We start from the raw sequence: 25763 nt of genomic DNA on the forward strand, positions 1-25763 counted from the left end.
TAGTTGAACTACCAACAGAGGATGAACTTATAAAATGCTGGAAAAGAAAAAATAGAGATGGTATAAAAAATGACCAAGTTTATAATAGAATAATGTTAAAAAAAAATTAAAAAAGAAATAAAAATAACATCAAAGCCACAAAAAAAAGAAAAAACGGAAAATACTATAGAAAAATTCAAAGAAAAAAAACATCCAACTGCCAAATCAAAACCAAAACATAAACGTAGCTTACAACTACAAGGTATACACAGACAGCATAACACTCGGGAAAAACCAAAAGCAAGAAAGGTTCTGCAAGCTACCCTAGAAGCTGACTACAGATGAGTAGTAAAGTGATGTTAACTGGTAAAGAAAAGGACATATGGCCATAAGTAGTCGGTCCTGAAAGCTTTTAGAGGATCGTGTTTCACAACACGGAATAGTACCGGTGGACCCAGGAAGCTGTACCGAACTGGGGTATAGCCTCGAAAAGAAGAAGAAGAAAAAAAACCGGCATGGAAAGCATCCAAAACAACAGCAACACCATGTCGATCGACACGGATAGCTGGACTCAGCTAAAGTACCAGGATGAACCTCAACAAGGGATCGACACGGATTTACAGCCATTGGTGGACAAAGTTTTCCCCATTTTCCAGGATAATGTAAGTAAAGTTGTACAATATTTTCTTTACCAAATCATCGCGATTCATGTTTTTTTTTTAGCTTAAAGCCGAACCAGTTACTGACGACGAGCTGCACCACCTGCACCAAAGCCTGAAGAAGCAAAAGCAGTTGCTGTATGTGTACGAGTCATTTTTTGTGAAAACCGAGAGAATTATGCAACACATAGTAGTTCCGCAGTTTTGGGCCCGTTTTACATCATCCTCCTCGTCACCGAACGAGTTATCGCGGGCCAGCTTCGTACAGTTCCACAATGCCGTAAAAGAGCTGTACGAACAGTTTGCGTTCTTCCGGCGCCAGCTGAAGCGACTGGAACGGGTTTGTCCAGCGAAGGAAGTGCCGTACGCTAAAAGAAAACTACCGAGTGAAGTGTTTGTGTTTTGCAACCACCTGCACACTATGCTGCACTCTCAACTTCCGGATAATTTTTACGAAATCGTGTACCCGTTCTATGCGATCGCTTTCCGCGTCTTCATTTACAGCCACCTGCAGGAAGGGGAAGAGTATATGGAGGTGGCGGAAGCGAACCGCTGTATGGCATGCAGCATGCCGAACGGTGGCGATTGCCAGTGTCAGGCGATTGCGGACGCATTTACCAGCACGAACCGCTATTTGTCGATGATGGGAATTTTGGAAGAATTTTCAGGCTATACGCTAAACCAGCTGATACTGGAGCGTATCGATGCGAAGGTAAACGAGACGAAGGAAAATTACGCCACCTCGCACATGGAGCAGCTGGAACGCTGGCTTAATACAGTGGTAATGCAATGGTTGACGCGCATCTACAACAAAGGCTCGCTGCAGATCAATCCGGAGCAGACCAGTTTGCAGCGCAACATTGCCAAGATGCAGAGAAAGCTGTTGTTTTACACGTACGATAAGTATGCAAACATGATCGTCGATCAGTTCTTTCAGATTATTATCAATTTTCCGCTGTCCCAGCCTGCGGTGGATGATCTTAAGCTGTGCCTTAGTAAGATCAACATAAATCGTTGCTTTGTGAGCACCATACGTAATATGTTGTGCGAACGATTGTTACATACGGGCGTTGACACACCGGACATACTGACCGGATATGTGGCGGCACTGAAAACGTTGGCCCATTTCGACCCGAGCACAGTATTGCTACGCTCGATCACCAAACCGATCAAAGAGTATCTGCGGGGACGAAGCGATACGGTACGGTGTGTCGTTACCAGCTTTACCGGCGACGGAACATCCGATCTGGCGGAAGAACTAGCCAAAGGTGAAACGGTAAAGCCGAAACCACCCAGCACCGACCAGCTGGAAGATCCGGATTGGCGAAGATGGCAGCCGGATCCGGTTAATATGGCACCGGCTGCACTGAAATTCATCTCCTCCAACAGACGGGTGGACATTATATCGATGGTGGTCGACATCTATGGTAGCAAGGAAATATTCGTGAACGAGTATCGTAACCTGCTGGCGGAACGGCTGTTGTCCCAGGTGGAGCTGAGCATCGAGAAGGAAGTGAAGCAACTGGAGCTGCTAAAGTTGCGCTTTGGCGAAAGTTTGCTGCACAGCTGCGAAGTGATGCTGAAAGACATTACGGAATCAAAACGCATTAATGCACACATTCATTCACCGGAAGCGAGTGTCGGTGAGCTGGTGGTTCCGCACCAGGTGTCGGCGCTTATCGTTTCGTCCCAGTTTTGGCCAACGTTCCGGAAGGAAACGATGGAACTGCCCGACTCGATCAAAACAATGTTCGAGAAGTACACGAAAGCGTACGAATCGTACAAAGTGAACAGGACTCTGCAGTGGACGCCCTTGAACGGGAAGGTAACGATCGAGCTAGAGCACAATGGCAAGACTCAGGAGATGCAAGTAACGCCTGCCCAGGCCGCTATAATTATACACTTTAGCGAACAGCGTAAGTAGAGCTAAGACCTCGCCTTAACGCCTTTCAGCTAACGCTATGATAATCACTCTCCTCCTTTATTTTTCAGCGCAATGGGAACTGGATAGCTTAGGCCAGAAGATGAACATGCCACCGATTGTCCTACGCAAACGCATCGTATTCTGGCAATCCCATGGCCTAATACGCGAAACGAAGGAAAACGTGTTCGTGCTGATAGATAAAGGTGCGGAAAGCGAAACCGTCTCCGATACGATACAACCCCAACCGAACGACGTGTGCGAAGAAGAGGAAGCGGAAAGTGCGATGGAATCGGCCAGCGATCAGCGCGAGGAAGAGCTGCAAGTGTTCTGGTCGTACATTGAAGCCATGCTAACGAATCTCGATTCGTTGCCGCTGGACCGTATACATCAGATGCTGAAAATGTTCGCTTCCCAGGTGGACTTTACGCAGGACGAGCTGAAGCACATCCTGCAGCGGAAGGTCCGAGAGCACAAGCTCGTGTACGCGGGCGGTGTTTATCAGCTGCCAAAGTCGTAGACAAGGGGGGGGGGGGGGGTATGCCTGTTTTGGCATTGTCGTAAACTAAAGCGTCTTCGAAATCTAATATAAGGTCCGTGTTAGTATGATAGTTTGGGTGTATTTATTGCTTGTCGCTTTATGTGCCGCTCCCAATCTTGAGATCTGAGAGGAAATAGTTGGAAACTATTAGAAAGTATTCCGAAGCGGGAAATCTACCACTGATCAGGCCTTCACAACGTGCAGATCTTGGAGAAAATGGCGGAGCAGTTCCACTCTTTCCATCTCTTCATTAACTTCAAGGCAGCACTCCCAGAAAAAGAATCCGAGCTTACCATCCTAGTACGAAAGATAATGATCAACTTCACATGCCCGGTGATGGTGGAGAGACTCTCGCGGGGTTCTTAGCTACCACCAAGGATCTGCTTCAAGGAGATGGACTAGCCTGTCTACTCTTCAACGCTAGAGAGGGCCATCCACAATTCGGAGGTGGTAACTTCCGGGGCCATCTTCTACAAATCATTCCAGGTCCTGGCATACACTGATGGCCCACTGATAGACATTGGTTTAAAGCTCTCCTTATGTAGCGTAAGCTTATATGAGGAACGACCAGGCGGCGGAAAACCTCTGGTTGGAGACTGAGGCAAAAAGCAAATTGATGGTGGCACCACTGGCCGACTTACGCAGAAGTGACTTACGGATAGGTGACCGCTCCTTCGAGGGCGTCCAAAACTTCACCTAGTCTCGAGCTTCGAGTCTGCTAGCTGCCAACTTACTTACTTTAACTCCAAAAACCTGTCGTGACGATCGAAGCCGGGACGATATAGAACCGCCGAGTTCGAGAGGAAGATGCTCAGAAGGATTATTGGCCCCATGTGTTTGGAATGACAGTTGAAAGAGCCGCTACAGCATGCATTCACTATCGTACAGCAAATTAGATTCGTCACGGTAGAAGAGCCGTGGTTGGCCCAAATTGAGATGGTGTGTGAGATTTTAAAAATTGTCTCATGGTCAGTGATTTTGAGCTCTGGTTTGATTGAAGTTTCTAGTTTGCCAGCATTTGCTGAAAACTTGGTCTATTAGGGTACGATTCCGGTTGGTGATCCTAGTTGTAGTATTAACAGTATGATTTAAATTCACCGACTCCATCAGCAATCTAAATTTTTAAATCAGCTAATATTGAGATCTCTCATTATTACTGTTGTTTTATTTGAAATCATTCAACAGTTCAGCCCACTGTTCTAAAATTTCGATAAACCTAGCTTGTCTAGAGCTTGGAAAATGGTGCACTAACTCATATTTCCGTGCCATCATTCCCTTGGTAATCGAAATAGCAACAGCAACAAAACAGTTTCCCTTCAAGTTCTGCTCCAACGTAAGTTTAAATATAATAGATTCATGTACATATATTTCAACTCCGCCAGTATGACAAGAATGATGAGAGTCCCACGTTGTTACGTTAAGCCCGGTAATGTCCGGTTTTTTTCAAATTGTATATAATTAGTTGAAAATCCCGCAATAATCAATAAAACTGCAAAGCACTGCCTTTGTAAAATCAGCACAAGTATTCGCATTGGATTGATGATTCATCTTAGGCATTATGACCTAGGGGTGCAAAGTTTCTTTACAGCATTTTTATAACTTCTGTTGTTGGAGTACACGACGATTTATTTCTAACTTAAACTTATTACTATAAAAATTTATCGATATAGTTGGGGTCCAAGCCTTCGGAAGCGATTTTGTTTTTCACAGCACCGAGCGGCACACCGAAATGAAGCATCTTAAAGTACGGTTCGTACTTTGGATCTTTCTCTGGGGCAGATGGATTGGGTTGAGTCTTCTCTTCCGGTTGAGATTCTTTTTCTTCCACCAGCTGTACTGCCGTCTGTTGTTCGGTGGCCGGCGAAGGTTCACTTGTCCGTTTGTTATCCTCGATAGCGACCGAGCTATTGTCGGGATGTTGTTTTAGCACGTCAATAGAGGCCAATTTTGCTTCCACGATCATGAGCGAAGCTTCAAGGTTTTGTATTTTTTGCTCGTAAGCGACAAACCGCGTCTCGCAGTCGGATGCAAATTTGTTTAGGAATGTTACTGTGCTAACGATAAAATGGTTGATGAATGCTACCATACGTTTCTGATTGGTAGGTGGAAGCTGAAACGAAAGCTGTCGTTAGTTGTTGCTATCAAATTGAAGTTTTATGAGTTTCAAATTACTTCATGTTTTTGCACTGTATCCAACGTATCCATTCCCTATCGCTTGCTCTTTTGTTGCACTATCGCCGGTATTTTTAATGCCTACAGACAATTTCTACTGGAATGTAAACAACAACAGAGCATTCTACATCCAACAGCTGGGAACTGTCAAAACAGCTGTTTTTGGTGGATAGTGGTTGTTCAAACAGATTTACGACCATACAATTAGCCCAATAAAATTTGCAGTAACAGTTATAAACTTTTAAAATTAAACACATTAATCGAAGACATAAAAATAATCTACAAACATGTGATTCTTGTCCATTGGAATCATTTGAATGCAAATTATGCCATGTGTAGACGCGTACTGTTCATCCAAAATGATTAAACCCGTGAACTACACCATAAAAAAGCATCTGTGTTTGAGTTGACAGCAAAAATGTAAACAAATCCAGCATGGTTGTTTATTTGACAACATTCGTACAAATTCCGTGCGTAGAAAAATCTCCTATCATAACAATCGTGCATGGAATGGATCTAGCTCTTAGTATTTATCTTAACAATTACTAACTTTTTATGCCTGTAAGTAATGTTAATTTAGTATTGTGCCCTTCAGTGTTAACAGGCATGTCCAAGAAGCAGGAAGAAAAGGGTATGTATGTAGAATATGTGTCCCGAGCAGCCAACAACTTTGTTTACTGCAACACTTTTTTGTGTGTGTACTCTTTGATATGCTTTTCTTCCGATTTTATAGATATCTTGCAGAAACTAACCAAACTATCGTTAAAAGAATGTAAGTAAATTAATGGCAATGTTAACCCCGTTCCAACTCTGATGTCGTGGCTTTCTTTCGTCAAACAGCAAAACCACAATCGCGAAGAAATGGACAAAGTAAAAGCGGAAAACTTTCCCTACATAGTTTACCGGTGGAGGTAACGAACCGGATAGCGTTAGACTGTGAAATGGTTGGAATCGGACCGGGTGGCAAAGAGCACATGCTGGCACGGGTGTCCATCGTGAACGAGCGAGGCGAAATCATCATCGATCAGTATGTGCAACCGCAAGAACCCGTAACAGATTATAGAACCGAAATAAGCGGCATTCTGCCAGAACATATAACGCACGGTGTGGACTTTAAGACGATCCGTGAGCAAGTGCGACAGATTATACATAGCAAAATCCTGGTCGGTCATGCGTTGAAAAACGATCTTTTGGTACTAAACCTGCGACATCCCAAGTAGTATGTTGATGGCTTCCCTTTTGTTACAAACACGATAGCTTTTTTGGATTAACTGTTTTTTTGTTCTTTACTACAGTAACACTCGCGATACATCCCGTTTCCGTCCAATAGCGAAGAAAGCAGGCGCATTTGGGACTCCCAGTTTGAAAAGCATCGCGTATGCCCTTTTGGGCGAAGACATACAGGATGGTTCCCACGATTCGGTAGAAGATGCGCGAGCCGCTATGAAGATTTATATGCTTTTCGAGAAGGAATGGGAAAAGAACGCAATGCCGGCGTGGGTCCTGCAGTTTGATGAAGCGCAAGATTAACCGAAGATTACTACAAAACGATAGGTTTAAATATGTTTCTAGTTCTGGCCGCGTGAGACAATTAGCAGGTATTTGTCCATCTTTTTGTTATGGAATAATATTTCTATTACTTTTATATAAAACCCCGAATGTCATTATTGTGAATTTGTCGTATCCGAAAGATTGAGCGCACAGGGGCAGAAGCAGTAACTTACATGATAAAATAATACGTTTATTTCTTAAACATTAACCATGTTGCCCAGAGAGGACTTGTCGTTAGGTGGTTTGCATGCTTTCCAAATTTTCCAGATCAATTACCGCACCCTCGACCGTGGTATCCGTTTCCGCCTTGGCAGCTTTCTTATCCTTTTTCGATTTGATCATTTTTCTAAAATCTGGCAAAGGCACCCGAGAAGCTTAGTTCCTCCGGTTCAACTAAAACAACATTCCATTGTGCTACTTACTGTCTAGCTCCTCTTTTAACGGCTGAATGAAGCTTTCGAACTCAATTTCCTCCAATCCCTTGAGGACGTGATCAGCAGACAGGGATTTGTGGTTCTTTTGCTGGGCCGCCGCAGTGGCCGTCGAGGTAAGGTACAGCACGAACACCGATGTTGCCCGTGCCAACGCAATGCGACATTCGCTCGACACTTTTACATCCGCCGGTATGGCTTCCTTGATCAGCCTGGTCACTGACGTGTTGGGTAGATTTAAATCTTCAATTCTCTCTACCATTTTGGGGTCCGGGTGTGTTGCAAAAGTTAGTCAAACGTGTAATTTAGGTAGAAAAACGACGCCAACGCCAGCTGATGGTATTTTGTTTACATGCAAACAAAAAGCGCAATTTTGTTGAAATTGACGTTTTGAAAACGCGCGGCTTGAAGCAAACGGTGGGAAATATGGTGGACAAAATGTGAAGTTTTAATTATATAATTTTTAGGAATTTAAAATTACATTTGTTGGTTTGTTTGACACAAATTGTATTTAAAGCATTTTCAGCTCATCGCAAAATAATTTTAACCCTAAAAATACATAAAAAATGTTCGAAACGGATCATCGAACAAACCCGTAGTGACGCAATTTCATCACATGTTGAAAAGTGACAGTTAACGCGGAAAGGTGTTTGTACACAGAAACTGAACAAAACGCGCGCGCGTGTTTGGTTGAAAAGCAGCATTCACAGGTAGCATTTTTGTTGGTGCAATCTCCAGCGTTTATTTTATGTTTTGTGTAGCTTTACGTGCATCATCCTCATCGATTGTGTTCTCATTGAGTCCGGCCTGCTACAGGTTTGTTGCTCTGCGCTTATCAAAGTCGATCCAGCATTAATTGCTTCCCTGCTCCAAACAGATTCCTCCACCCAAGTAGCATGAAGAAATCGGCTAGCACCACTTCCAATTCTTCGGAACCAGCAGCTAAGAAACACAAACCAAACGATACGCCACCGAAACAAACAGTAGATAAGGGTGATGGTGGTGGTCACGAAGACTATGTGGCACTGTTCAAGGCAGATCGTAAAGCGACCGCAAAATCGATACTGGATTTTGATTTTAGCAAGAAACGTGTTCGCATTCTCTCGGACGCCAAAAGCGTTGAGGATGGCAAGTGTGGCGTGCTGTACTGGATGTCCCGTGACGTTCGGGTGCAGGATAATTGGGCGTTCCTTTTCGCCCAAAAGTTGGCCCTGAAGAACGATTTGCCGCTGCACGTTTGCTTTAATTTGGTGCCGAAATTTCTGGACGCCACCATTCGCCATTTCAAGTTCATGCTGAAGGGCCTGGAAGAGGTGGCCGACGAGTGCCGCAAGCTTAATATTCAGTTTCATCTGCTGCGCGGTAATGCCGGCGATAATGTGCCGGCATTCGTCAAGAAGCACAAGATCGGTGGGGTAGTGTGTGATTTTAGCCCGCTGCGTGTACCGATGAAGTGGGTTGACGATGTAAGGCAGGCACTCCCTGTGGAGGTGCCACTGTGTCAGGTTGATGCGCACAACATTGTGCCGGTGTGGGTGACGTCGGACAAGCTGGAGTATGCGGCCCGTACGATACGGAACAAGGTGAACAACAATCTTCCCACGTACCTGACACCATTTCCACCGTTAGTGAAGCATCCGTTTGCGGCCAAATTTGAGGCTGAACCAATAAATTGGACCAAAGTGCTGGATACGCTGCAGGTTGACCGATCCGTGGATGCTGTTGAATGGGCCACGCCGGGCTACGTCGGTGGTGTGAAAACGCTGCAAAGCTTCGTGGAAAAGCGTTTGGGCAAGTTTAACGACAAGCGTAACGATCCGACCGAGAACGCACTGTCGAATCTATCGCCTTGGTTTCACTTCGGCCAGATCTCGGTTCAGCGGGCCATTCTGACCGTGAAAAAGTTTGGAAAACGGTACAGCGAAAGTGTTGCATCCTTCTGCGAGGAAGCGATCGTTCGCCGCGAGCTGTCGGACAATTTCTGTTTCCATAACAAAAATTACGACAATCTGAAGGGCGCTTACGATTGGGCCCGCAAAACGTTGGACGATCATCGGAAAGATAAACGGGTGTATTGCTACACTAGGGAGGAGCTCGAAACGGCCAAAACGCACGATGATTTGTGGAACTCGGCACAGCTTCAGATGGTGAAGGAGGGTAAGATGCATGGCTTCTTACGAATGTACTGGGCCAAAAAGATACTGGAGTGGACCAAATCGCCAGAGGAAGCGCTTGAAACGGCCATCTATCTGAACGACCGGTACAGTCTGGATGGGCGCGATCCGAACGGGTACGTCGGTTGCATGTGGTCGATCGCAGGAATTCACGATCAAGGGTGGAAAGAGCGTGAGATTTTCGGAAAGATTCGGTACATGAACTATGAGGGATGTAAGCGCAAATTTAACGTCAACGCGTTTGTGGTGCGTCACGGAGGCAAAGTCCATCGTCGCAAGTGAACGACGAGTGCCGGCGCGGCCAAATTACTTATTTTGTGAAATTATTTGTTAGCTTAACAGGAGTAATATTGCCGTTTTTGTTTTGAACATTTGCTTTGTACTATTGACATTTGATTGTAATCTCGTCTCTCGTTGGAGATTTTGTTTTTGCGGTATTATGTTCGTTTTATAAAAACGTCTTTGTCTACCTCTGCAAATAGAGTAGTATTCACATCACTAGTAATTAAGGCAATTTAAGCACATTAAGTAAGAAACTTGTTGGACACCGAAAAACAGTACTTCAAATCGAACTTTGTTCGATGACGTACATCCACTTCGTGTTCAAGCAACTGCAGTACAATGAACAACTTGAATAAATTTTAAATTTATCTTATAAGGAATGATACTGTTTTGATTGCTAGAATGCTGATTTCAGATGTGATTGATGACTGGTGATGGCTTTCGGTATTAAATTGACGAGAGAAAAGGAGGAAACACGTGGACGACGTTAAATACGGCCTACAAAATCGGCCTTTGCCGGCTGGGTTTGGCCGTCCTGTGTGATTATGACATGACCAGTCCATTGGAGCCTGGAGAGAATAGTTCGTAAAACCTGAACTTGGGAGCTTATAGAGCTCTACATTGCAGCAGATGGTCCTAAAGGTTTCCACATCCGGGGATAACCCTTTCTTAACAGACTGAAGAGGAGACAGCTAAACATATTTTCCTGGCTCTGAAACAAAGGACCCTCGAGTATGTTTCATTCACCATCACCTAGGAAGGGGTTAGGACAAGAAGATGAATCGAGTGCTTTGAGTAATGGAATTAAATTGAGGCAAACGTAAGAGATTAAGTCTCGTTATAGACTAAACTTATAGGTCTGGATAACTCATGAGTATGCAACCGAACCCTCTGTTCGACGAGAGGGTTTAAAATGGATATGAAGAATCAGATCGGCCTGGTAGCATGGTCAAATACCAACATTTGAAGTATAAAACAACACTAGTACATCGAGATGGGTTTCAGATCACGTCACGATTCTATATTGATCAAGAACCTTGCAGGATATTGCGAACAACACGGGCGTATTGATTGCAAATTGAATATCTAAGGTCAGTTAAAATCAGACCAAGTCCTCTTGAGCATGTTGAGTCGAAGAAGATAAGGAAAATCCTTAGACTGTGCTGTCACTTCTGAATTTAACATTTTTACCTCAAATCCAATGCATGAATTTAGAGCTATGCGGTGTATGATCCAGTCGAACAGATCGGGATTAATAGCAAAACAAATATTTTTCAGTATTGAGGAAAAGCCTTTGGCTCACATATTGAAAATGAAAATGCATGTGTTTCGTACCTTATTTTGATTCATGAAACGTTTGGCGATATTCCGAGCAGCTTCAAAGGTTAAGATAATTTGTTTAAGCCCCCTGGCTTAAGCAAATGCAGTTGTTTCCGTGGTGATGGCCGGAGCATGCTTAACTCATTCTTACAAGAAATATCCCTCTATAAAATGGAAAGAAAAAATATTTTATTGATTAGGGCTGATAGCAACGATTAAAAATAAAACCCCGAATAAGTCCACCGTTAGTGCGATAAAACTTTATTTGAAACATTTTATATAACAAACCATAACACCATAATAACCCGAACAAATGCTTGCCAGCAAACAAACAAAAAAATGCAAGAGTCCTAGTAGTATATAAACTCCGAATATTTGTGATTGTAAGATATGAGTAATTTTTGTAATATATAAGTATAGATATATTTAAAAAATGTAAACGTGTGTTTGCTCTTACAGATTCATTGCAACCGTATCATTGCAATTGCACATAACTTTATGATTATATATTGCTGTTGTATGCAGCTGTAAATGCTTTGAATCCAATGTAAAAAAAAAGTAAACGACTTTTGCAATCGCAAAAATCTATTTTAAAAAGAAATTGATATTACAATTATGGTTATTATGTAGAATTGCCAGTATACATTCAAGTTTCTTTGCATTTTTATGTGTGTGTTTTTTTATGTTCTCGCCACAGATTAGACACTAGTGTTATTATTCGCGTGAAAGGCACTCTCCAAACAAATGTGAGTTAATTGCATTCTTTTGCACACGTGTGCCCTTTTCGTAGCGTGAAAAAGCAAACAATTGCACACGTTGATTTAAAATATTATTTTATAAACGAAACATAAACTTCATAATACACGCTTACTATCATGTCCGATAATCAGGCGTGAATAAAATGTTAAAATATCAACTTAACGATCATTATTTGTACGAGTTGTTAAGCTGTCGCCGAACGAATAACAATCAACGACTAACGATCCTCCGTAACGGGTTTTAAATTGGCTTCCTTTTCTTTTTTCTTTGATAAAGAAGATGTCTTTTCATTGGAATTTTGTTTCAATTTTGCTTATCATTAAAATTAACGCAGCAACAAAACAAAAACGCAAACACTCAATCGTTCATTGGCGATCTTGAAAACGTTACCGGCGATATGATTATCTTTGACAGAATGCAAAATTTCCTAGCCTATTCTATGTTCGTTTTGAACGATTATCAATTGGATAGATTTATCTTAAATGGCAAAACGTGTTTGGTGTTTTTTCTCTTATCTTACTGACTACGTATTGGGGGGAGGGTATGATTATTTTCGCATGGAGTAAATTGTGTTTTACGTTTTTTTTAGCTGTAAGCCAAAAGCGTTTCATGTAACATTACTTGGACACAGTTCGACCGTGTAGTGTGTGTGTTTGTGTGTAAGTTAGAGATGATTCTATGCGCGTAACGTAAATTTTGTTTTCGAACTTGTTACTGCCACAATTACCGTGTGCTGATAATTGATGATGATTTTGTCTAACAAGTCATTGCTAGTTGCTTTAGTTCTGGGTGCAAGAAAGAAAGAATCAGTTTCCATACCAGTGGATCGTATTTTTGACTAGAAGTGTAATATAAAATCGATGTTAATGTAACTAATATGCGGTAAATGGTTCAGCTACGATTTACTGCACATTTTTTACTGATTTCTTGATAATTGATTTATCGTTCTCCAATTCAACGTTCACTTATTGCCGTATTGGTGTGTATGTGTGACATCATCATCCTAAAAGTAAACGAAAAAATAAAAATAATGTATCACGAAACTCCAAAAATTGTGAAGCATTTTTCTTACACAAGTGGTTGTTAAAATTTGGACACTTCTCAAGCATCTTCCGACCCAGTACGCTAAGGCTGTATGACTTTGATTTTTCTCTCGATGTAGGCACGGCACATTGGACAATCGTGAATCTCCGTGTGGCATCCGGAGCAACAGCACATATGGCCGCATGGTATAAATATCACTTGTACCTTTGGAAATAGATTGAAAAGAGATACAATTTTAACAAACAATTTCACGTCGCAGTCGAAATAATATTTCCTACCATTTGTTCCATGCACACTACACATTCTGCATACTGTGCTACAGCTCCCGTACCGCTGCTTACAGGGCTGATCGGTTCATCCGAATCTGACACTTCACCTCTAGCAGGGACGCGCGACGACACGCTCGGCGAAACCGGTGTCGGTTCAACTTCCAAGCCCATCTCTATCGAGCTTCTTCTACGTGCTCGATCATCATCCTCCCCGTAGCTTTCATCGATCGGAGCATTCGCCATCGGTGTCACCGTGGATGATTCTCCTTCCGGATAGTCAATCTTACAATTCAAATAATCATAATAGTTTGCAATCGATTGCAGGATGCCTTGCCGATCAGTAGGGTTTTGAACGCCGGCATTCATCAAATCCTGCTCAGTTACGTTGCACAATTCCTTGTCCTTGTTTTGCCATATTTTCGACAGGAATGGTAAACAGTGCACCACACCGTTCACCAGGAACTGGTACCCCAGCACAGGATCGATTGAAGCCGTATCGTGTGAAACTTCTGCCGGCTGTCGATCAAGTAGCCGTTGGTACTGTAGCAGCCAGAAATCGGTTTGTTCACCTTCCTTTTGCTTTTCGATTATCTTGAGTGTATCCAGTAGCTGAAAGAAAATGAACGGGGTGAAATAAGAAAAGTGATACAGGGTTTTCACGATTTTCATTCAGCGATTTAATATAGCCACAGTCCACGAGAAGCGTAAACCCTAAATTTGACCACAAAATCTGCCAAAAACGTTAATGCTTAATGCGTACCGTGTACACCCAATTTTAGATAATTTATTGTTATTTTTCTGTCGAGGCTAATATTTGCAGTGGATCTGCATTTTCTTCGTTTCTCTTTATATTTGCTTTGGTAGCTCTCGGAGTTACACTTCAACAGTGCGAATAATCTGCTCGAGCGATTCTATAACTCGCAGAGTATGTCAATAAAATCCATAAAACCCCAGTAAAACTCAGCCAAACACCTGTTCCCTGTTGAAAATGCTTACCTGCTGTTTGCGTTGGTCCTGTTGCTTGAGCAAATCCGTCAGCACGTACGTTAAATTTATACGCTGTTCGGTCAAATTAATCTGTGTGTAGAATAAATCAAATCGTACCATGTATAAGTGTAAGCAACCAAAAGATGAAGTAAGAACATATTGCACACATACAATTTGATCGTCCTGGTTAACCTTCTTGCGCTCGATCTCGTACAGCGTTAGTGCGGCCAACTGCGATTCCACGATTCGCACCTGCTCCACCAAACCCCACGTGCGTGAATCATTGCGCGCAATCAGTGCTGCCACGGCACTCTTCTGTATATCCTCGTCGAACGTTATCTGGTCGATCACATCTTGCCGATTTTTGTCATAATTCAAAAACACATTGTTAAGCAAATTGTTCGTCTCGTACTCGCGCTCCAGAATGCTGCGTGAAGATTGGTCCCGCTGGTTGTGAAAGTTTTGGATGATGTTAATTTCATTTTCAAGCAGATTGGTCATCGCACCGAGTATTTCCTGTTTGCGCAGATCATTCTGCTGGATGTGTAGATTTTCGAGCAGCCGTTTCTGTTCCTCCCGCTCCTGCTCAAGGAACGCCGGATCGGGACCGTTCTTCAGCGCGAGCAGACTGTTTACCAGGTCGCTCGATTTTTGTTCATCTGTGGCAAAGAGAAAAATGATTACTAAAATGACCCACAACCGGATGGTATAAAATTCGTACCCTTTATGATGTTATCGATAAGCCGTTCCCGTTCGGTTTGCTTTTCCTGCTGCAGTTTGTGCACTTGTGTGTCGTTTTGGTTCTGCTGCTCGAGCAGCTGCTGAAGCAGCATCTGCTTTCTTAATTGTTGCTGTTCGTGCAGCTTGCTTTCCGTCAGCATATCCTTTTCGAATGCCAACCGTTCGCGTTCGAGCAGCTTACGCTCCTTCTCGTACCTTTCGCGGGCCTGTTCCTGTTGGCGCAGTTCGTTACGTTCGCTGCTGAGGAAGGTGGATGTGGTTGCCCTTTGTCGATCGATCGCTGAGGTACCGTCGACATTGGACGTCCCGCTTGGATCATGATGGATTTCACCCGTCGAAAGATATTTCACGATGGCGTACGTGCCGCCGGCCACTACATCTGCCGGCGGATTCCGGATTGTTTCCGGATCGAGCACAATATCTACGAGATTATCACACGTTGCCAGCTGGCTGGGCAGCTGAGAAAGACGTACATTTCCGCTAATGTCCAGTAATCTAAGATTGGTCATGAACGCTATCTGTTCTACGCTCGTTAGATTGTTCGCTGAAAGATTGAGCAGTTCCAACTTCTTTAGGCGTCCTATCGTAGTCGGTAGTTTTTCCAAGGCGTTGTTAGCTAAAAATAGTTCCTGCAAGAAGGGATGCGAATTAATTCCAGCTTCCTTTATTTCTTTACGACGGGCGCGGTTCCCAGAATGAACCTTAGGTGCGCGCCTTATCAGTCTTTAATTCTTTTGATGATTTGTTTGACCACAATGTATCCTTCCCTAATTTCCGTTTCCGCGTTCTGTCTACCTTTTTCTAACGTGTCTAATCGAAATTTTCCTCACGCTATTGTATTTTTTTGTGTTTTACTTGTGCTTGTGTTTTTTGTGTATTTTTGTAGCTTTTTGTATTTTTGAGTGTTTTTATTAGTATTTGTCATGTGTTTTGTGTGTCATAAAACAAGTGTTTTTTTATGTGTGGTTTTTCTTTGTGCTTTTGTGGTTATTTTCGTGTGTTTTTGAACGTGTTTTTTATGTGTTTTGTGTTGGTTTTTTTGTGTCTTTCTTTGCATACTTTTATATGTTTTTTATGTAAATTTTTGTGTTTTATGTCTTGCGTTTTATGTTTTCATTCGTTCATTCGGTTAGTAGCAGTTGTGCAGCCCTCGAGACAAACAATAATGAAATAAAAATAATAATAAACCACACAACACAAACACAACTAACCCTGAGGTTTTCTAGTTTGTATATATCTTCGGGCAGCTTCTTGAAACGATTGTATGAAAGGTTTAACGATTGCAGTAAGAGTAAGTCGTCCAGCGTGCCTCCCGCAGCCAGCGAGGAGAGCTTATTCTTCGCCAGCGTGAGGGCATCCTTCCGCAGCACCTTGCACAGCACGAACACACCGGCGGGCACATCTTTAAGATTGCAATCCTCCAAATCGTATATTGGTTCCGGTGTTTCTTTTGCCTTGTAGAAAACAGATGAAACAAAAGTAGGGCACCGAATTAAAATAAAATCAATAATTTTCGTCAAACAACGACGGCATGGGATGATGAAGCGGGAAAAGATGAGTAATGATGTTGATACTGTGTCAAACTATGCGCAGTTAGCGGTGAACAGATGACTAGCAAACAAAAAAAGGATACAAAACAACATAATCTTGTGTAATGCTTTTTTACCAGGCACTGCTTCCGTTCTAGGCGCGCTTTATAATCCACACTCGGTTGGTGGCTTGTAGTGGCCATATCACTGTCTTCTGCTGGTGTGAACAGGTTTTCATTGTTCGAAGATGAAATACGACAACCCATATAAAATAATTAAATCTAGTTGGCGTGTGCTTTTTTTCTTTCTCTCGCCTTTTTACTATACTTTTCCGTTTTGTGCGTTCCAGGATATTACGACGGAAAACCACTCTAACGGAGCCACACACTACAAGCGCAACATCTATTATGCGTGGGGGGATGTATCAATTACCGAGCTTTTGCACCTTTTTGGCATGCAGCACAATGTGACCCACAATTCGGGTAAATTGGTTTCAATTCACTACTGGGGGGACTAGGGCTATGAATCACGCGCGTTATTTACTGCAGCAGCTACCATCTATCCGCTGATTGCTCGATATGTTGCCAAGGGATTCCACACTACATACACACACAGACACTGCCCACTACGATATTGATACTACACGAACGCCTTGCTAGCCTAGCCAGAAGGGACGAAATCTACCATGCACAAGCTAATTATGAATGACCACCATCAGCTTCCGTGCCGATGGCTTGTTGTGTATGTTTGGACTTATGAAACCGACGCGGTACATGCTCTCGCGCTCTCTATTCCGCACGGACGTGTATTCGGTTTTAAGATTTTCCTTTGAAACGAGGAGTTTTCCGCGCGCGCATTTACCACCCAACACAGCCAGCAGCAAAAGCGTTCTACTGCCGAGTACCCCGTGTGCGTGCTTTCCCCACAATAAACACTCCTTTTACTCTATCCTGCTTTCACGCAATTCTTATTGCATCTTTCACAACATCGGTGGATTCTTTTTCACAAGGCAGAACGAAAAAGGCAGCGGCGCGAGTCACGAGCAACACCAAATGTTTTCAATCTTTTCGGTGATTTTTCTCGTAAACAAAGTGACGTTCGGTGACGGACCGTTGCACACTGAGATCGATGGTGGTGACGAGTTTCTGCGATCAACTACAGGATTCTATATTTTATGGAAATATTAAGCAAATATCAATTAAACTTTATCGAAAATAGATAAAGAATTTAAAATAGCAAGATTAGGTCTAGAATGAGATGATATCTGCTTTTTGTGGACATAATTTTGTCCAATGGTTTATACTTTAAACGATCACTGTGCGGATACTACGATCCAGCGTTTCTCCAGCTCGATTTCCAAAGTGGCGCGATTTCAACGGTCGTTTAGTATTTTGTAGAAGAGAAAATCCTTTATTTGAGTTTTTTGTAAGTTCTCACGATTAATTTTCCATTACGTGCAATTGTTTCTGATTTAATTATATTTTTTATTGTGAACCAATACCAAATAACCCATTTCCTATACCTTTTTAACCATCTGTATGAAAAATATATTAAATGCCCATCCTCGTAATATTGGTTGTGTCGCTATAGCTTATTTAAAATAACAGGACTCTTCAGCTTCCATTTCGATCGCACATTCCAATCAGCCTGCAAGTTTGCGAGTGATGATTTATCTAGTAAACAAATACAAAAAGATTGTAAATTTAAGTGACTTCCACTAAATTCACTTCACTGCATTTTATCATTACCACAGGTTTTTGAATAGTGTTCCAAAATGCTGTAAATATCTTTCACCGGAACGCACATGTTATGGCAATTGTAGATTAAATTATCTACAGAACTTTTGAAGTTTGAAACAGCGATCGCTATCAATAAACCATTCTCATCGAAAATTGGACCACCACTTTGCCCTGAAAGTGAAGCACCAAATTTAGTACAGACTGATGCAACAAGATGTACAATGCACTTACCACACTGAATGGAACAATCCGTGAATAGTATTCCCTCACTGTACTTTGTGGCATGGCCCGGGATGATGGTTGGCTTAAAGTTTGACTTGCTGGCCAACGATTTAAACACGGGAAAGCCGACAGCATACAACCGCTGACCAATGCGTGGAATGTAGTTTGCCAATTGACAGAACCAGTTTGACGGTTGCGCCTCTTCAAAGGAGGCTTCCATCAGTGCAATATCGTAAGCAGTATCGAAGATGGGATTTTTGTAGATAAGTTTCGGGTGCATTATTTTTCCATCCTCAAACACGCATGTAATGTTGTCCTGCAAAGTAGAACAATTGGAGGGTATGTTCTAGCTTTTCGCAATCTGTGAATTCTACATACCGTTACAAGCACGTGCGAGCAGGAAATAATGTAACGTTTATCGTTTAGTTCGAACGCACATCCGGTGCCCCAACATCCTTGGGAATCAATCATGCACACTGATCGGAACGCTGGCATAGGCAGTGTCATTGCTAAGCTTTGGCAAAGATTTCTTCTGTTTAAAACTATGCTCAAAATTTCATCCATATTGATCGCCAACGGAAAGCTTACGTTTTCATTGCGATACACGAAGGTGGAACCGATCAGGATACCTTGAATTTTCCTGCAAAGAAAACATAATAGTATTACTCATGCTGAAATGAAAATTCATCCTCATACCTGTTGGAACTGTAAACTGCTCCACCTTGGCAGCCAGAGCTGAGATGTGTGTCGAGCAGTAGCAAACAGTCTTGTTCACCGAAAATGTTGGAAACATGTCCTACATGAAACGTGTTGAAGAACGATTCATCTCCAAAGGGAGTGGACACCGTTACCACTTTATCCAGCAGTTTAAGCATTTCCCTGCCGGGTGATTGCAAACTTTCGAACACCACTTTAATCTGATCCAGCGAAATAGGTTCGCTCAGATTTGTAGTCATGATGAAGATGCTAGCAAAAAGGCTAGCATACAACCGGACAGGCTTCAGGTCGCCATTGATGCACACGTGCAAACCTTCTAGCATTTTTTCCATACACTCTTTCACCCGGCGAGAGTGTACTAAGTAACAGGCGCGTGCAGCTCGTTCTTGCAACACGTTGTCGTGCTTGCAAACAATGCGAAAATCCAGCTCAAAGATCTGCCTCAGTTCGCCGGATTTGTTACATTCCACAATGGGACTGTTTTTGACGGCATTGTTCAGCGTCTCTGCGTGGCTCTCATTATCACTCAAAATTAACCCCGAGGTGATAACAAGTTCATTGTCGAGGAAAATTGCCGACGCCTTATGGGAGCCGGTGGTGCAGAAAATGGTGCCATGCTTTACAATTGCTGGAAGCTGGAAAGAGAAAAAAGAACTGTAAGATATCAGCAGAATATTTGAATCGTTAACATCCTACCTTCATTTCACAGCATACACCTGCGGAAAGGGAAGAAATTACGATAAAATGTCCTGATTCAAATTCCAACACATTCCAGCACACAGCTGTGCTGCGAAATAAAAACAAAACAAACTTTGACAGTTGTCGAAAGCAAATGGCCCAAACGGCCCAATAAAGATATTGCACCAAAATTTGAATCGTGACCGTTGCGTAGCAGTATGTAACGAAACCTATCAATTCTACAAGATGGATGAGATTTTTGAAAGAATAGTGAAGCTGCTTGAATTTTGACTTCGAAAAATATGAAAAAAATGTGTGTGAAATAGATTTTACATGCATCCCAATTAAACCACGTGGTTGTTCATTACAGCCCTAAGGATAGCAAGAATTAATGCAATCTGCTCGTTTTTTAAGCATATAATTATTTTATTTATTGAAGAGTCTATTAGCAAGACCGGAGAATCATACACTACACGTTCCCTCATGCGCAACACGTACATGAATGTACGGAAAAATCACGTTAAAGAAGCCAGAGATGACAAGTCAACCCTTCTTGAGATTGTTGTGCAAACGAAGAATAAGATAAAAAATCTTAAATAATCCATATAAAGACGAAGATGACAGACAATTTGACGAAACTTTACTTGAGAGTTTCTACGTGTACTATTACTAATTCTAAGGATTATTTTCAGGTCCTGGGGAATCTTAATGTACTGTCCAGAAGTGGTAAATCATATCTTGAAGGCAAAGGAAGACTTGCTCGATTAGCTTCCACCAATACTAATCCAGCAAAAAATCTTCAAGCGGTTAGAGTTTTTAATCTCAAAAGTGCATGAATGCATGGAAATAAGTTAGCGCATACAGTTTGTAAGATTTATGCAAACAAACAATATCATTAAAAATAATATAACAGATTTAAAGTTACAGTTTTTTTTTTCAGTCGGTCCACCGATCAGTGGTCAATGTATACTAGTTGACTACATAATGTCGAAACTTGAGAGCTTTATCTCTCAATTTATATTAACTAGAACGAGAGCAGTAAATGTTCTTTACAAAAAAGTTTTTTTTTTTCGATCCGTTTGCATAATCCGGACTTGAGAAAAAGTTGGCCGTTATGTCACATTTCCTGTCGGCCGGATACGATCGGGCAAATATATATCAGATTTTTACCTTTATGGAGAAGGGAATGTTTATAGAGTGAGAACCTAGATCTGGCCATTCGGCCATTTTAGGTTCACAATCAATGAAAAATACGTCACATCCGTTTCATTTTCTCCAGGAATGGCATTGACCAAAGTGATTTATATTGCAAAGAGCACAAAGTACCATAAAGAAGTCGTAGTGGTGTTATTATCTACTCGAGGTGAGTGCGGGAAAAAAGGAGCGTTTGGGGATTCTGGGGGATGCTAAGTAGCCCAAACTAAGTGTGCTCTAGTACCGTCCGATCGCAATTTTATGGATCAATTTGAAGTCAAAGTCAAAGATGAATTGATTAAAAGAACTTTTCACAAGAAAAGGGTCCAAAAATTATTTTTTATGGTTTATGCAGTGTTGATGAAAAGCCGTATTTTTCTTATATTAAAGATTTCTTAAAAAAAACAAATCAATTCGATTGATTACAGTATCCTTTACTGTTCAATTTTCTGATGCATCTGAAAAAAGTCGCTTTTTTAAAGGAAATGTTACCCAAATAATAAATATACTTTATAGTACAAAAACACACTTAAATAACATCGTACCTACCAGAAGATATCTTTGCATACCACCTCGAGTTTGATCAACACTTCGCAGTTTCGTTGCGCAGCAAAACAATGTCTTATCAGATTTCTAAGCAAACTGTATTATCCGGCAATGAGGACTATTTGTTAATGCCGTTTGTTCATATGATCTTTTACGACACTGTTAGAGGAGAAGATTACATCACACTATGGATGTTTGACTAATTACCGTTGACGATCCTCAGCGACCAAGACAGCGCATATTGCAGTAACTCTTAACAGTCAAAGTAATAACAATCTTAAGTAATTCGAAAACCACCTGGTACGTCGGTAACAATGCGGATAACTTTCAGATCGCAATTAAAGATTTTTACGATCCAAACTTCAATTTAAGTCAAACTTGAACAGAACATTGCAGAATGAAAAAAGCATTTTTGTGCCAAATGAAATTGGTGTGTTTACTGTCGTTTAGTCCTCCTGTCCTTTAGTGACCATTTTGAGGTCAGTCTATCATACAATGGATTAATAGTTTTATTTTTACTACGTCATCTGAATAGTCATCAGTACATATTACGAGGATTCATCACGAATCCGAATTGACCTGCGACACTCGATTACACGAAGCATTACACGAAACCAACGGTGATATATGTTAAAAATACTTATATTCCTATGCAGTACTTTACTTAACAGTAAACCCGTCACACTTATTGGTGGGCTTGCAATAGCTGTACCGAAACAAGTAAACTATAAAAAAAGACATTCTAAGCGTTTGTACAATCGAAGATCTTGTTTTAATTTTTACCACACGCCAATTGATGTCAGCTAGTGGAATACGACGGTGCTGACAAGTGCACCACCGCAACAGCCACATGGCAAGCTGGCCTCCTTTTTTCCCGCTGCACGCGTGATTTATATTCATTTAGTGCAATCGCGATCTCCTGGCAGTCGCAAATTAATTGCCCCCGGATCGCCGAGCGGGGCTCACCAACACTTGTGGTGATCGCCGCCACACCGATAAACGTCGTGTGCACTGTCAGACAGCTTGGCGCACATCCGTCTTTTTAAGGCGAAGTAGCCGCCACAGCAGCAGCTGTTGAAGGAAACGTGAATCAATGGCACGCCATGAGAGGGAACACTGGTGTGTGTGTATACGGGTGTGAAACGTGAGAGTAGTAGCAGTGGCAGCATACCTCTCGTACAAGTATGTAGATCTTCGACAAAACAACTTATGAGTTAATGGATACCAGCGAAAACCGAGTGCGTGAACAACCAGTTCTCGTATGCAAAGTTTCATATCCATCTGGTAGCACCGTTCTGGTTCTGGCGGTATGTTGCCAGTGGTGTGATAAGTCAACCGTTTACCAACGCAATCAGCTTCGTTGTTCGACCACCGCAAGCGCGCTCAGAATGATATTTTGTGCTGCAGACCCTTGCTGGGAGGTCCTGGGAATTGCAGGACGCTTTGTGCTCGAGCGGCCGTGCACAGCAGCATACATATCGATTGATATATTGGTACTTCGCTGTCGATCGCCAATGGCTGCCAACCGTTGATCATTGTCCATATTTTACTAAATTGTACGCGTGTGGGAAGCATTCGATTACGTTGGCACGCCGTGTCACCCGGACAGTGTTTTGATTATGGCAAGTGCAAATATCGATTTGACATTTGCGCTTGTCGGTTTGTTTTGATCTTTGGTGGAGGTCGCGAATGTTTTTTGTTGTTGAATTTCGAACGGAGCGATCAAAGAAGCTGTCCACCGCCCTGAAGGTGGATGTTATGGATATTGTGGTGCAGGAAACAGTCGTACGAAGGATGTCGTCTGTTTCCTAGTCGAGTGTTTATCAAACTGGATATTTATGTGGGATATATGGTTTCCTATCAAAAAACTACCTTAATCTATATAAGTCCTATATGACAGAGGTGCCAGTCTTCACACGACAGGACCGGATCTCAAATCCCATCCGGATCGTCCCTCCGTTGTAAGAACTGACCATCCAACTACATGATATCAGCAAGTTTAGTAAGCCATTCGAGATGGCCGGCGTTACCTAGGTCCAAGAAAAAGAAGAAGAAGAAGAAGAAAAAATATATATAAGATTAAAAAAAAACCTACATACAAACACTGCTACATCTTTGATACAACACCAAATGTGATACGACGGATAGAAAAGATCCCAAAATGTATAAACCGAAAAAAACAAGATACCTGCTCCAGCGTAGATAATTGACTACACAAAAGCTACGTTGGTTCTGTGCTCTTTCTCAGCTCAGCAATCAATTCTAACATATTTTATTATGTAAACCATTTATGGTGATCGTATATGTTATTGCTGCGTTAGTTTGGTGTGTGAACAGCTTGACTTTGGGAGGTGGAGTTTGCCTCACCGACCACAGATTACTCGCTCAGAACGGTCTGGAAAAAAAAGGTTCTTGCCGATCTTCACTGCTCCACTCGCTCTCTCCTTCCCGGTGGGTCCGTCCAGCATCAAATTGATCATCAGCTGCTGCTTCATTCGCCAGCCGGACCACTTCCAAAGGATGCAAATGAATCAATCTAAATGCTTGCCGTGATCCTGGCGAAAGAGGCAAACTCATCGTTTGACCACCGCGCGGATCGGCCAACCGCCCGAACCGGTTCGCGGTCGCCGGTAAATTGTTTTTTGATTAATGATTTGTTGTTTTACCTGTTTTTCGCTGCGCGGTTTCCGGCGAACCGCGCTAAACGAGCACGATTAACATATAAGTTACGACGACAGGACCGAAAGTACGCCAGAAATATATTTGGCAGTGACTCACCGTGTCATCTCGGGCGGTGGGCACCTGGTGCCCGTCCGGTGCAATCATCACTACCTTGGCAAAGGCTCGGCTGGCTCCGGTTGGTTTGGTGCGCTGACTTTATTATTGCGGCCAGATCGGCCCGCGTTCTGGCGTGGCAGTCTCGTCGTTCACTGTCTTGCCCGGACGTTAATGGATCGGTTTGCCGGCGGCGTCGTGCCCGTCGACGTTTGAAGTGAAGTTGACTTTTGACAGTGGCCCGGGGCTAAAACCAGGGGTTCCACCATCACCACCACCACCACCGCCAGACGGGTTCGATCATCGATCGCCAAAATTGTGTGCAAGATCATCCCTCATCGGACGGTTTTGACCTCAATGGGAAGCTTTCGCGATGATCTTTCTAGAGGATCAGTGGCGCAGCAAGCAAATATAAACCCGGCAGGATGACAGGCGGCAAGCAAACAGGTGCGATTGCGTCGTGCCGGGTCCGAGATCGGGAGAGATCGGGTACCGGCACCACGGCAGACAACCTGGCACCGGTTTCGGAACGCTCCCGATACGAGAGATTCGTGCCCATAAATAGCGAAACGTCAAATCTGTATGCTAATCGAATGTTAATGAATATGGCCAGGGTCGGTTTATCAATGATAGCACCGCACTTTTTTCTTTTTTTTTTACACCGACTATAAGCGGTTTGCCTGTTTCGGAGCGAAGTTTAGCGAATGGACTGGGATAGCTCTTAAACTGCCGCCCCATCGCTGCGGCGGCCATTTTGCCCGCAAGGCACCGTCTTGATCCCGAACGACGCGACGATCGCGCCGAGCTTGTCTGGACGATTTTTTCGAACCTAATTGGAAGATGCCATAGTTGATTGCTGTTTATGAGTCATAAAGTCATCCAGCTGGAACCACACTGGCATAAATGTTACGCTGTTCGCAAAAAAAAAACGGGGTAGCGCATAACCATTGGAGAGTGATTAAAATTCCTTCCAAACATTTCACAGACTACGCGGCACCGGAGCCGCGAAAGAAAGGTAATCAGGGAAAGATTGGCCGTGTGTGTGTGTTTTTAAAGGAAGGGTTGCGATTTGTTTGAAGCCGAAGAAACCTTCTACTTTACAGGGCTATTTCAAGGCAATTCATAGATATACGAATAGAGATCTTGTCTATCTTGGACCGCCATAAGGCCGTGCAGACGAACGCTGACGTCAGCGGGACTGGACGTACAGTTACGTTTAATTGGAAAACGTAAGCCAGCGGGTTAGCTGACCATAAATTGTATCCTTGATACTACGCGCTGTGCCAGATGCGTTCAGTACCCTCCCCATTTACTAGCGCGACGCTCCACGCAATGCTAAAACCCAGCATCCGACGTCCACCGCTTCACCCGGGGAGCTATTTCTGTTGTCCTGTCTTGTCCTTTGACTTCCGGAAAACGGGGTGAAATGAGCAGGTTATAAAACCATAATTTTGTGCGTATTTGTTGTCCAACCGTACGATTACCATCACGTTGCACGTCGTCGCCCGTCTATTTCCAATGCCATCGTATGTG

The 25763-nt window shown here is 42.8% G+C and overlaps 7 protein-coding genes across 7 annotated transcripts; 3 read left to right on the plus strand and 4 right to left on the minus strand.

Moving 5' to 3' along the window:
* The first annotated feature begins 494 nt into the window (after nt 1–494).
* Nucleotides 495–3080, plus strand: LOC126560799 (anaphase-promoting complex subunit 2). Its single transcript, XM_050216751.1, has 3 exons — nt 495–641; nt 703–2554; nt 2631–3080. Exons 1-3 carry the CDS (start codon nt 495–497, stop codon nt 3077–3079), a joined length of 2448 nt encoding a protein of 815 aa, XP_050072708.1. The 3' UTR covers nt 3080.
* Nucleotides 3081–4748: 1668 nt separating this feature from the next.
* On the minus strand, nt 4749–5305 carry LOC126560801 (WASH complex subunit 3). The gene is made up of 2 exons (XM_050216752.1): nt 5273–5305; nt 4749–5222 (listed from the first exon to the last, which is right to left on the minus strand). The coding sequence occupies exons 1-2, from the start codon at nt 5303–5305 to the stop codon at nt 4749–4751; spliced, it is 507 nt and encodes a 168-aa protein (XP_050072709.1).
* A 573-nt stretch (nt 5306–5878) lies between these two features.
* Nucleotides 5879–6802, plus strand: LOC126560802 (RNA exonuclease 4). The gene is made up of 3 exons (XM_050216753.1): nt 5879–6044; nt 6113–6491; nt 6568–6802. The coding sequence occupies exons 1-3, from the start codon at nt 5879–5881 to the stop codon at nt 6800–6802; spliced, it is 780 nt and encodes a 259-aa protein (XP_050072710.1).
* Nucleotides 6803–7012: 210 nt separating this feature from the next.
* Nucleotides 7013–7516, minus strand: LOC126563296 (DNA polymerase epsilon subunit 3). Its single transcript, XM_050219926.1, has 2 exons — nt 7246–7516; nt 7013–7176 (listed from the first exon to the last, which is right to left on the minus strand). The coding sequence occupies exons 1-2, from the start codon at nt 7514–7516 to the stop codon at nt 7058–7060; spliced, it is 390 nt and encodes a 129-aa protein (XP_050075883.1). The 3' UTR covers nt 7013–7057.
* A 634-nt stretch (nt 7517–8150) lies between these two features.
* Nucleotides 8151–9711, plus strand: LOC126562055 (deoxyribodipyrimidine photo-lyase). The gene has a single exon (XM_050218466.1). The coding sequence runs from the start codon at nt 8151–8153 to the stop codon at nt 9708–9710; it is 1560 nt and encodes a 519-aa protein (XP_050074423.1). The 3' UTR covers nt 9711.
* Nucleotides 9712–12914: 3203 nt separating this feature from the next.
* Nucleotides 12915–16685, minus strand: LOC126563585 (E3 ubiquitin-protein ligase LRSAM1-like). Its single transcript, XM_050220231.1, has 8 exons — nt 16497–16685; nt 16042–16284; nt 14811–15459; nt 14261–14748; nt 14099–14179; nt 13294–13711; nt 13112–13209; nt 12915–13037 (listed from the first exon to the last, which is right to left on the minus strand). The coding sequence occupies exons 1-8, from the start codon at nt 16623–16625 to the stop codon at nt 12915–12917; spliced, it is 2229 nt and encodes a 742-aa protein (XP_050076188.1). The 5' UTR covers nt 16626–16685.
* A 1250-nt stretch (nt 16686–17935) lies between these two features.
* Nucleotides 17936–19739, minus strand: LOC126562119 (uncharacterized). The gene is made up of 6 exons (XM_050218542.1): nt 19734–19739; nt 19017–19672; nt 18699–18960; nt 18330–18636; nt 18108–18269; nt 17936–18032 (listed from the first exon to the last, which is right to left on the minus strand). Exons 1-6 carry the CDS (start codon nt 19737–19739, stop codon nt 17944–17946), a joined length of 1482 nt encoding a protein of 493 aa, XP_050074499.1. The 3' UTR covers nt 17936–17943.
* Between the last annotated feature and the right edge of the window lie 6024 nt (nt 19740–25763).

The sequence above is a fragment of the Anopheles maculipalpis genome, chromosome 3RL (genome assembly GCF_943734695.1).
Source record: "Anopheles maculipalpis chromosome 3RL, idAnoMacuDA_375_x, whole genome shotgun sequence".
In the NCBI taxonomy this organism is placed as follows: domain Eukaryota; kingdom Metazoa; phylum Arthropoda; class Insecta; order Diptera; family Culicidae; genus Anopheles; species Anopheles maculipalpis.

Excerpts from the sequence above, each read along its gene's own strand:
- LOC126560799 (XM_050216751.1), top strand. The coding sequence starts at position 495 with ATGGAAAGCATCCAAAACAACAGCAACACCATGTCGATCGACACGGAT. Across the intron at positions 642-702 it reads TCCCCATTTTCCAGGATAAT|CTTAAAGCCGAACCAGTTAC; the intron begins GTAAGTAAAGTT and ends TTTTTTTTTTAG. Across the intron at positions 2,555-2,630 it reads TATACACTTTAGCGAACAGC|CGCAATGGGAACTGGATAGC; the intron begins GTAAGTAGAGCT and ends TTTATTTTTCAG.
- LOC126560801 (XM_050216752.1), bottom strand. The coding sequence starts at position 5,305 with ATGGATACGTTGGATACAGTGCAAAAACATGAA. Across the intron at positions 5,223-5,272 it reads ATACAGTGCAAAAACATGAA|CTTTCGTTTCAGCTTCCACC; the intron begins GTAATTTGAAAC and ends AACTAACGACAG.
- LOC126560802 (XM_050216753.1), top strand. The coding sequence starts at position 5,879 with ATGTCCAAGAAGCAGGAAGAAAAGGGTATGTATGTAGAATATGTGTCC. Across the intron at positions 6,045-6,112 it reads CAAACTATCGTTAAAAGAAT|CAAAACCACAATCGCGAAGA; the intron begins GTAAGTAAATTA and ends TTCGTCAAACAG. Across the intron at positions 6,492-6,567 it reads AACCTGCGACATCCCAAGTA|TAACACTCGCGATACATCCC; the intron begins GTATGTTGATGG and ends TCTTTACTACAG.
- LOC126563296 (XM_050219926.1), bottom strand. The coding sequence starts at position 7,516 with ATGGTAGAGAGAATTGAAGATTTAAATCTACCCAACACGTCAGTGACC. Across the intron at positions 7,177-7,245 it reads GTTAAAAGAGGAGCTAGACA|ATTTTAGAAAAATGATCAAA; the intron begins GTAAGTAGCACA and ends TGCCTTTGCCAG.
- LOC126562055 (XM_050218466.1), top strand. The coding sequence starts at position 8,151 with ATGAAGAAATCGGCTAGCACCACTTCCAATTCTTCGGAACCAGCAGCT.
- LOC126563585 (XM_050220231.1), bottom strand. The coding sequence starts at position 16,625 with ATGGGTTGTCGTATTTCATCTTCGAACAATGAAAACCTGTTCACACCA. Across the intron at positions 13,712-14,098 it reads AGGACCAACGCAAACAGCAG|CTACTGGATACACTCAAGAT; the intron begins GTAAGCATTTTC and ends ATTTTCTTTCAG. Across the intron at positions 13,038-13,111 it reads TAGTGTGCATGGAACAAATG|GTACAAGTGATATTTATACC; the intron begins GTAGGAAATATT and ends CTATTTCCAAAG.
- LOC126562119 (XM_050218542.1), bottom strand. Across the intron at positions 18,637-18,698 it reads GCTCGCACGTGCTTGTAACG|GACAACATTACATGCGTGTT; the intron begins GTATGTAGAATT and ends TCTACTTTGCAG. Across the intron at positions 18,270-18,329 it reads GGATTGTTCCATTCAGTGTG|GGCAAAGTGGTGGTCCAATT; the intron begins GTAAGTGCATTG and ends CTTCACTTTCAG.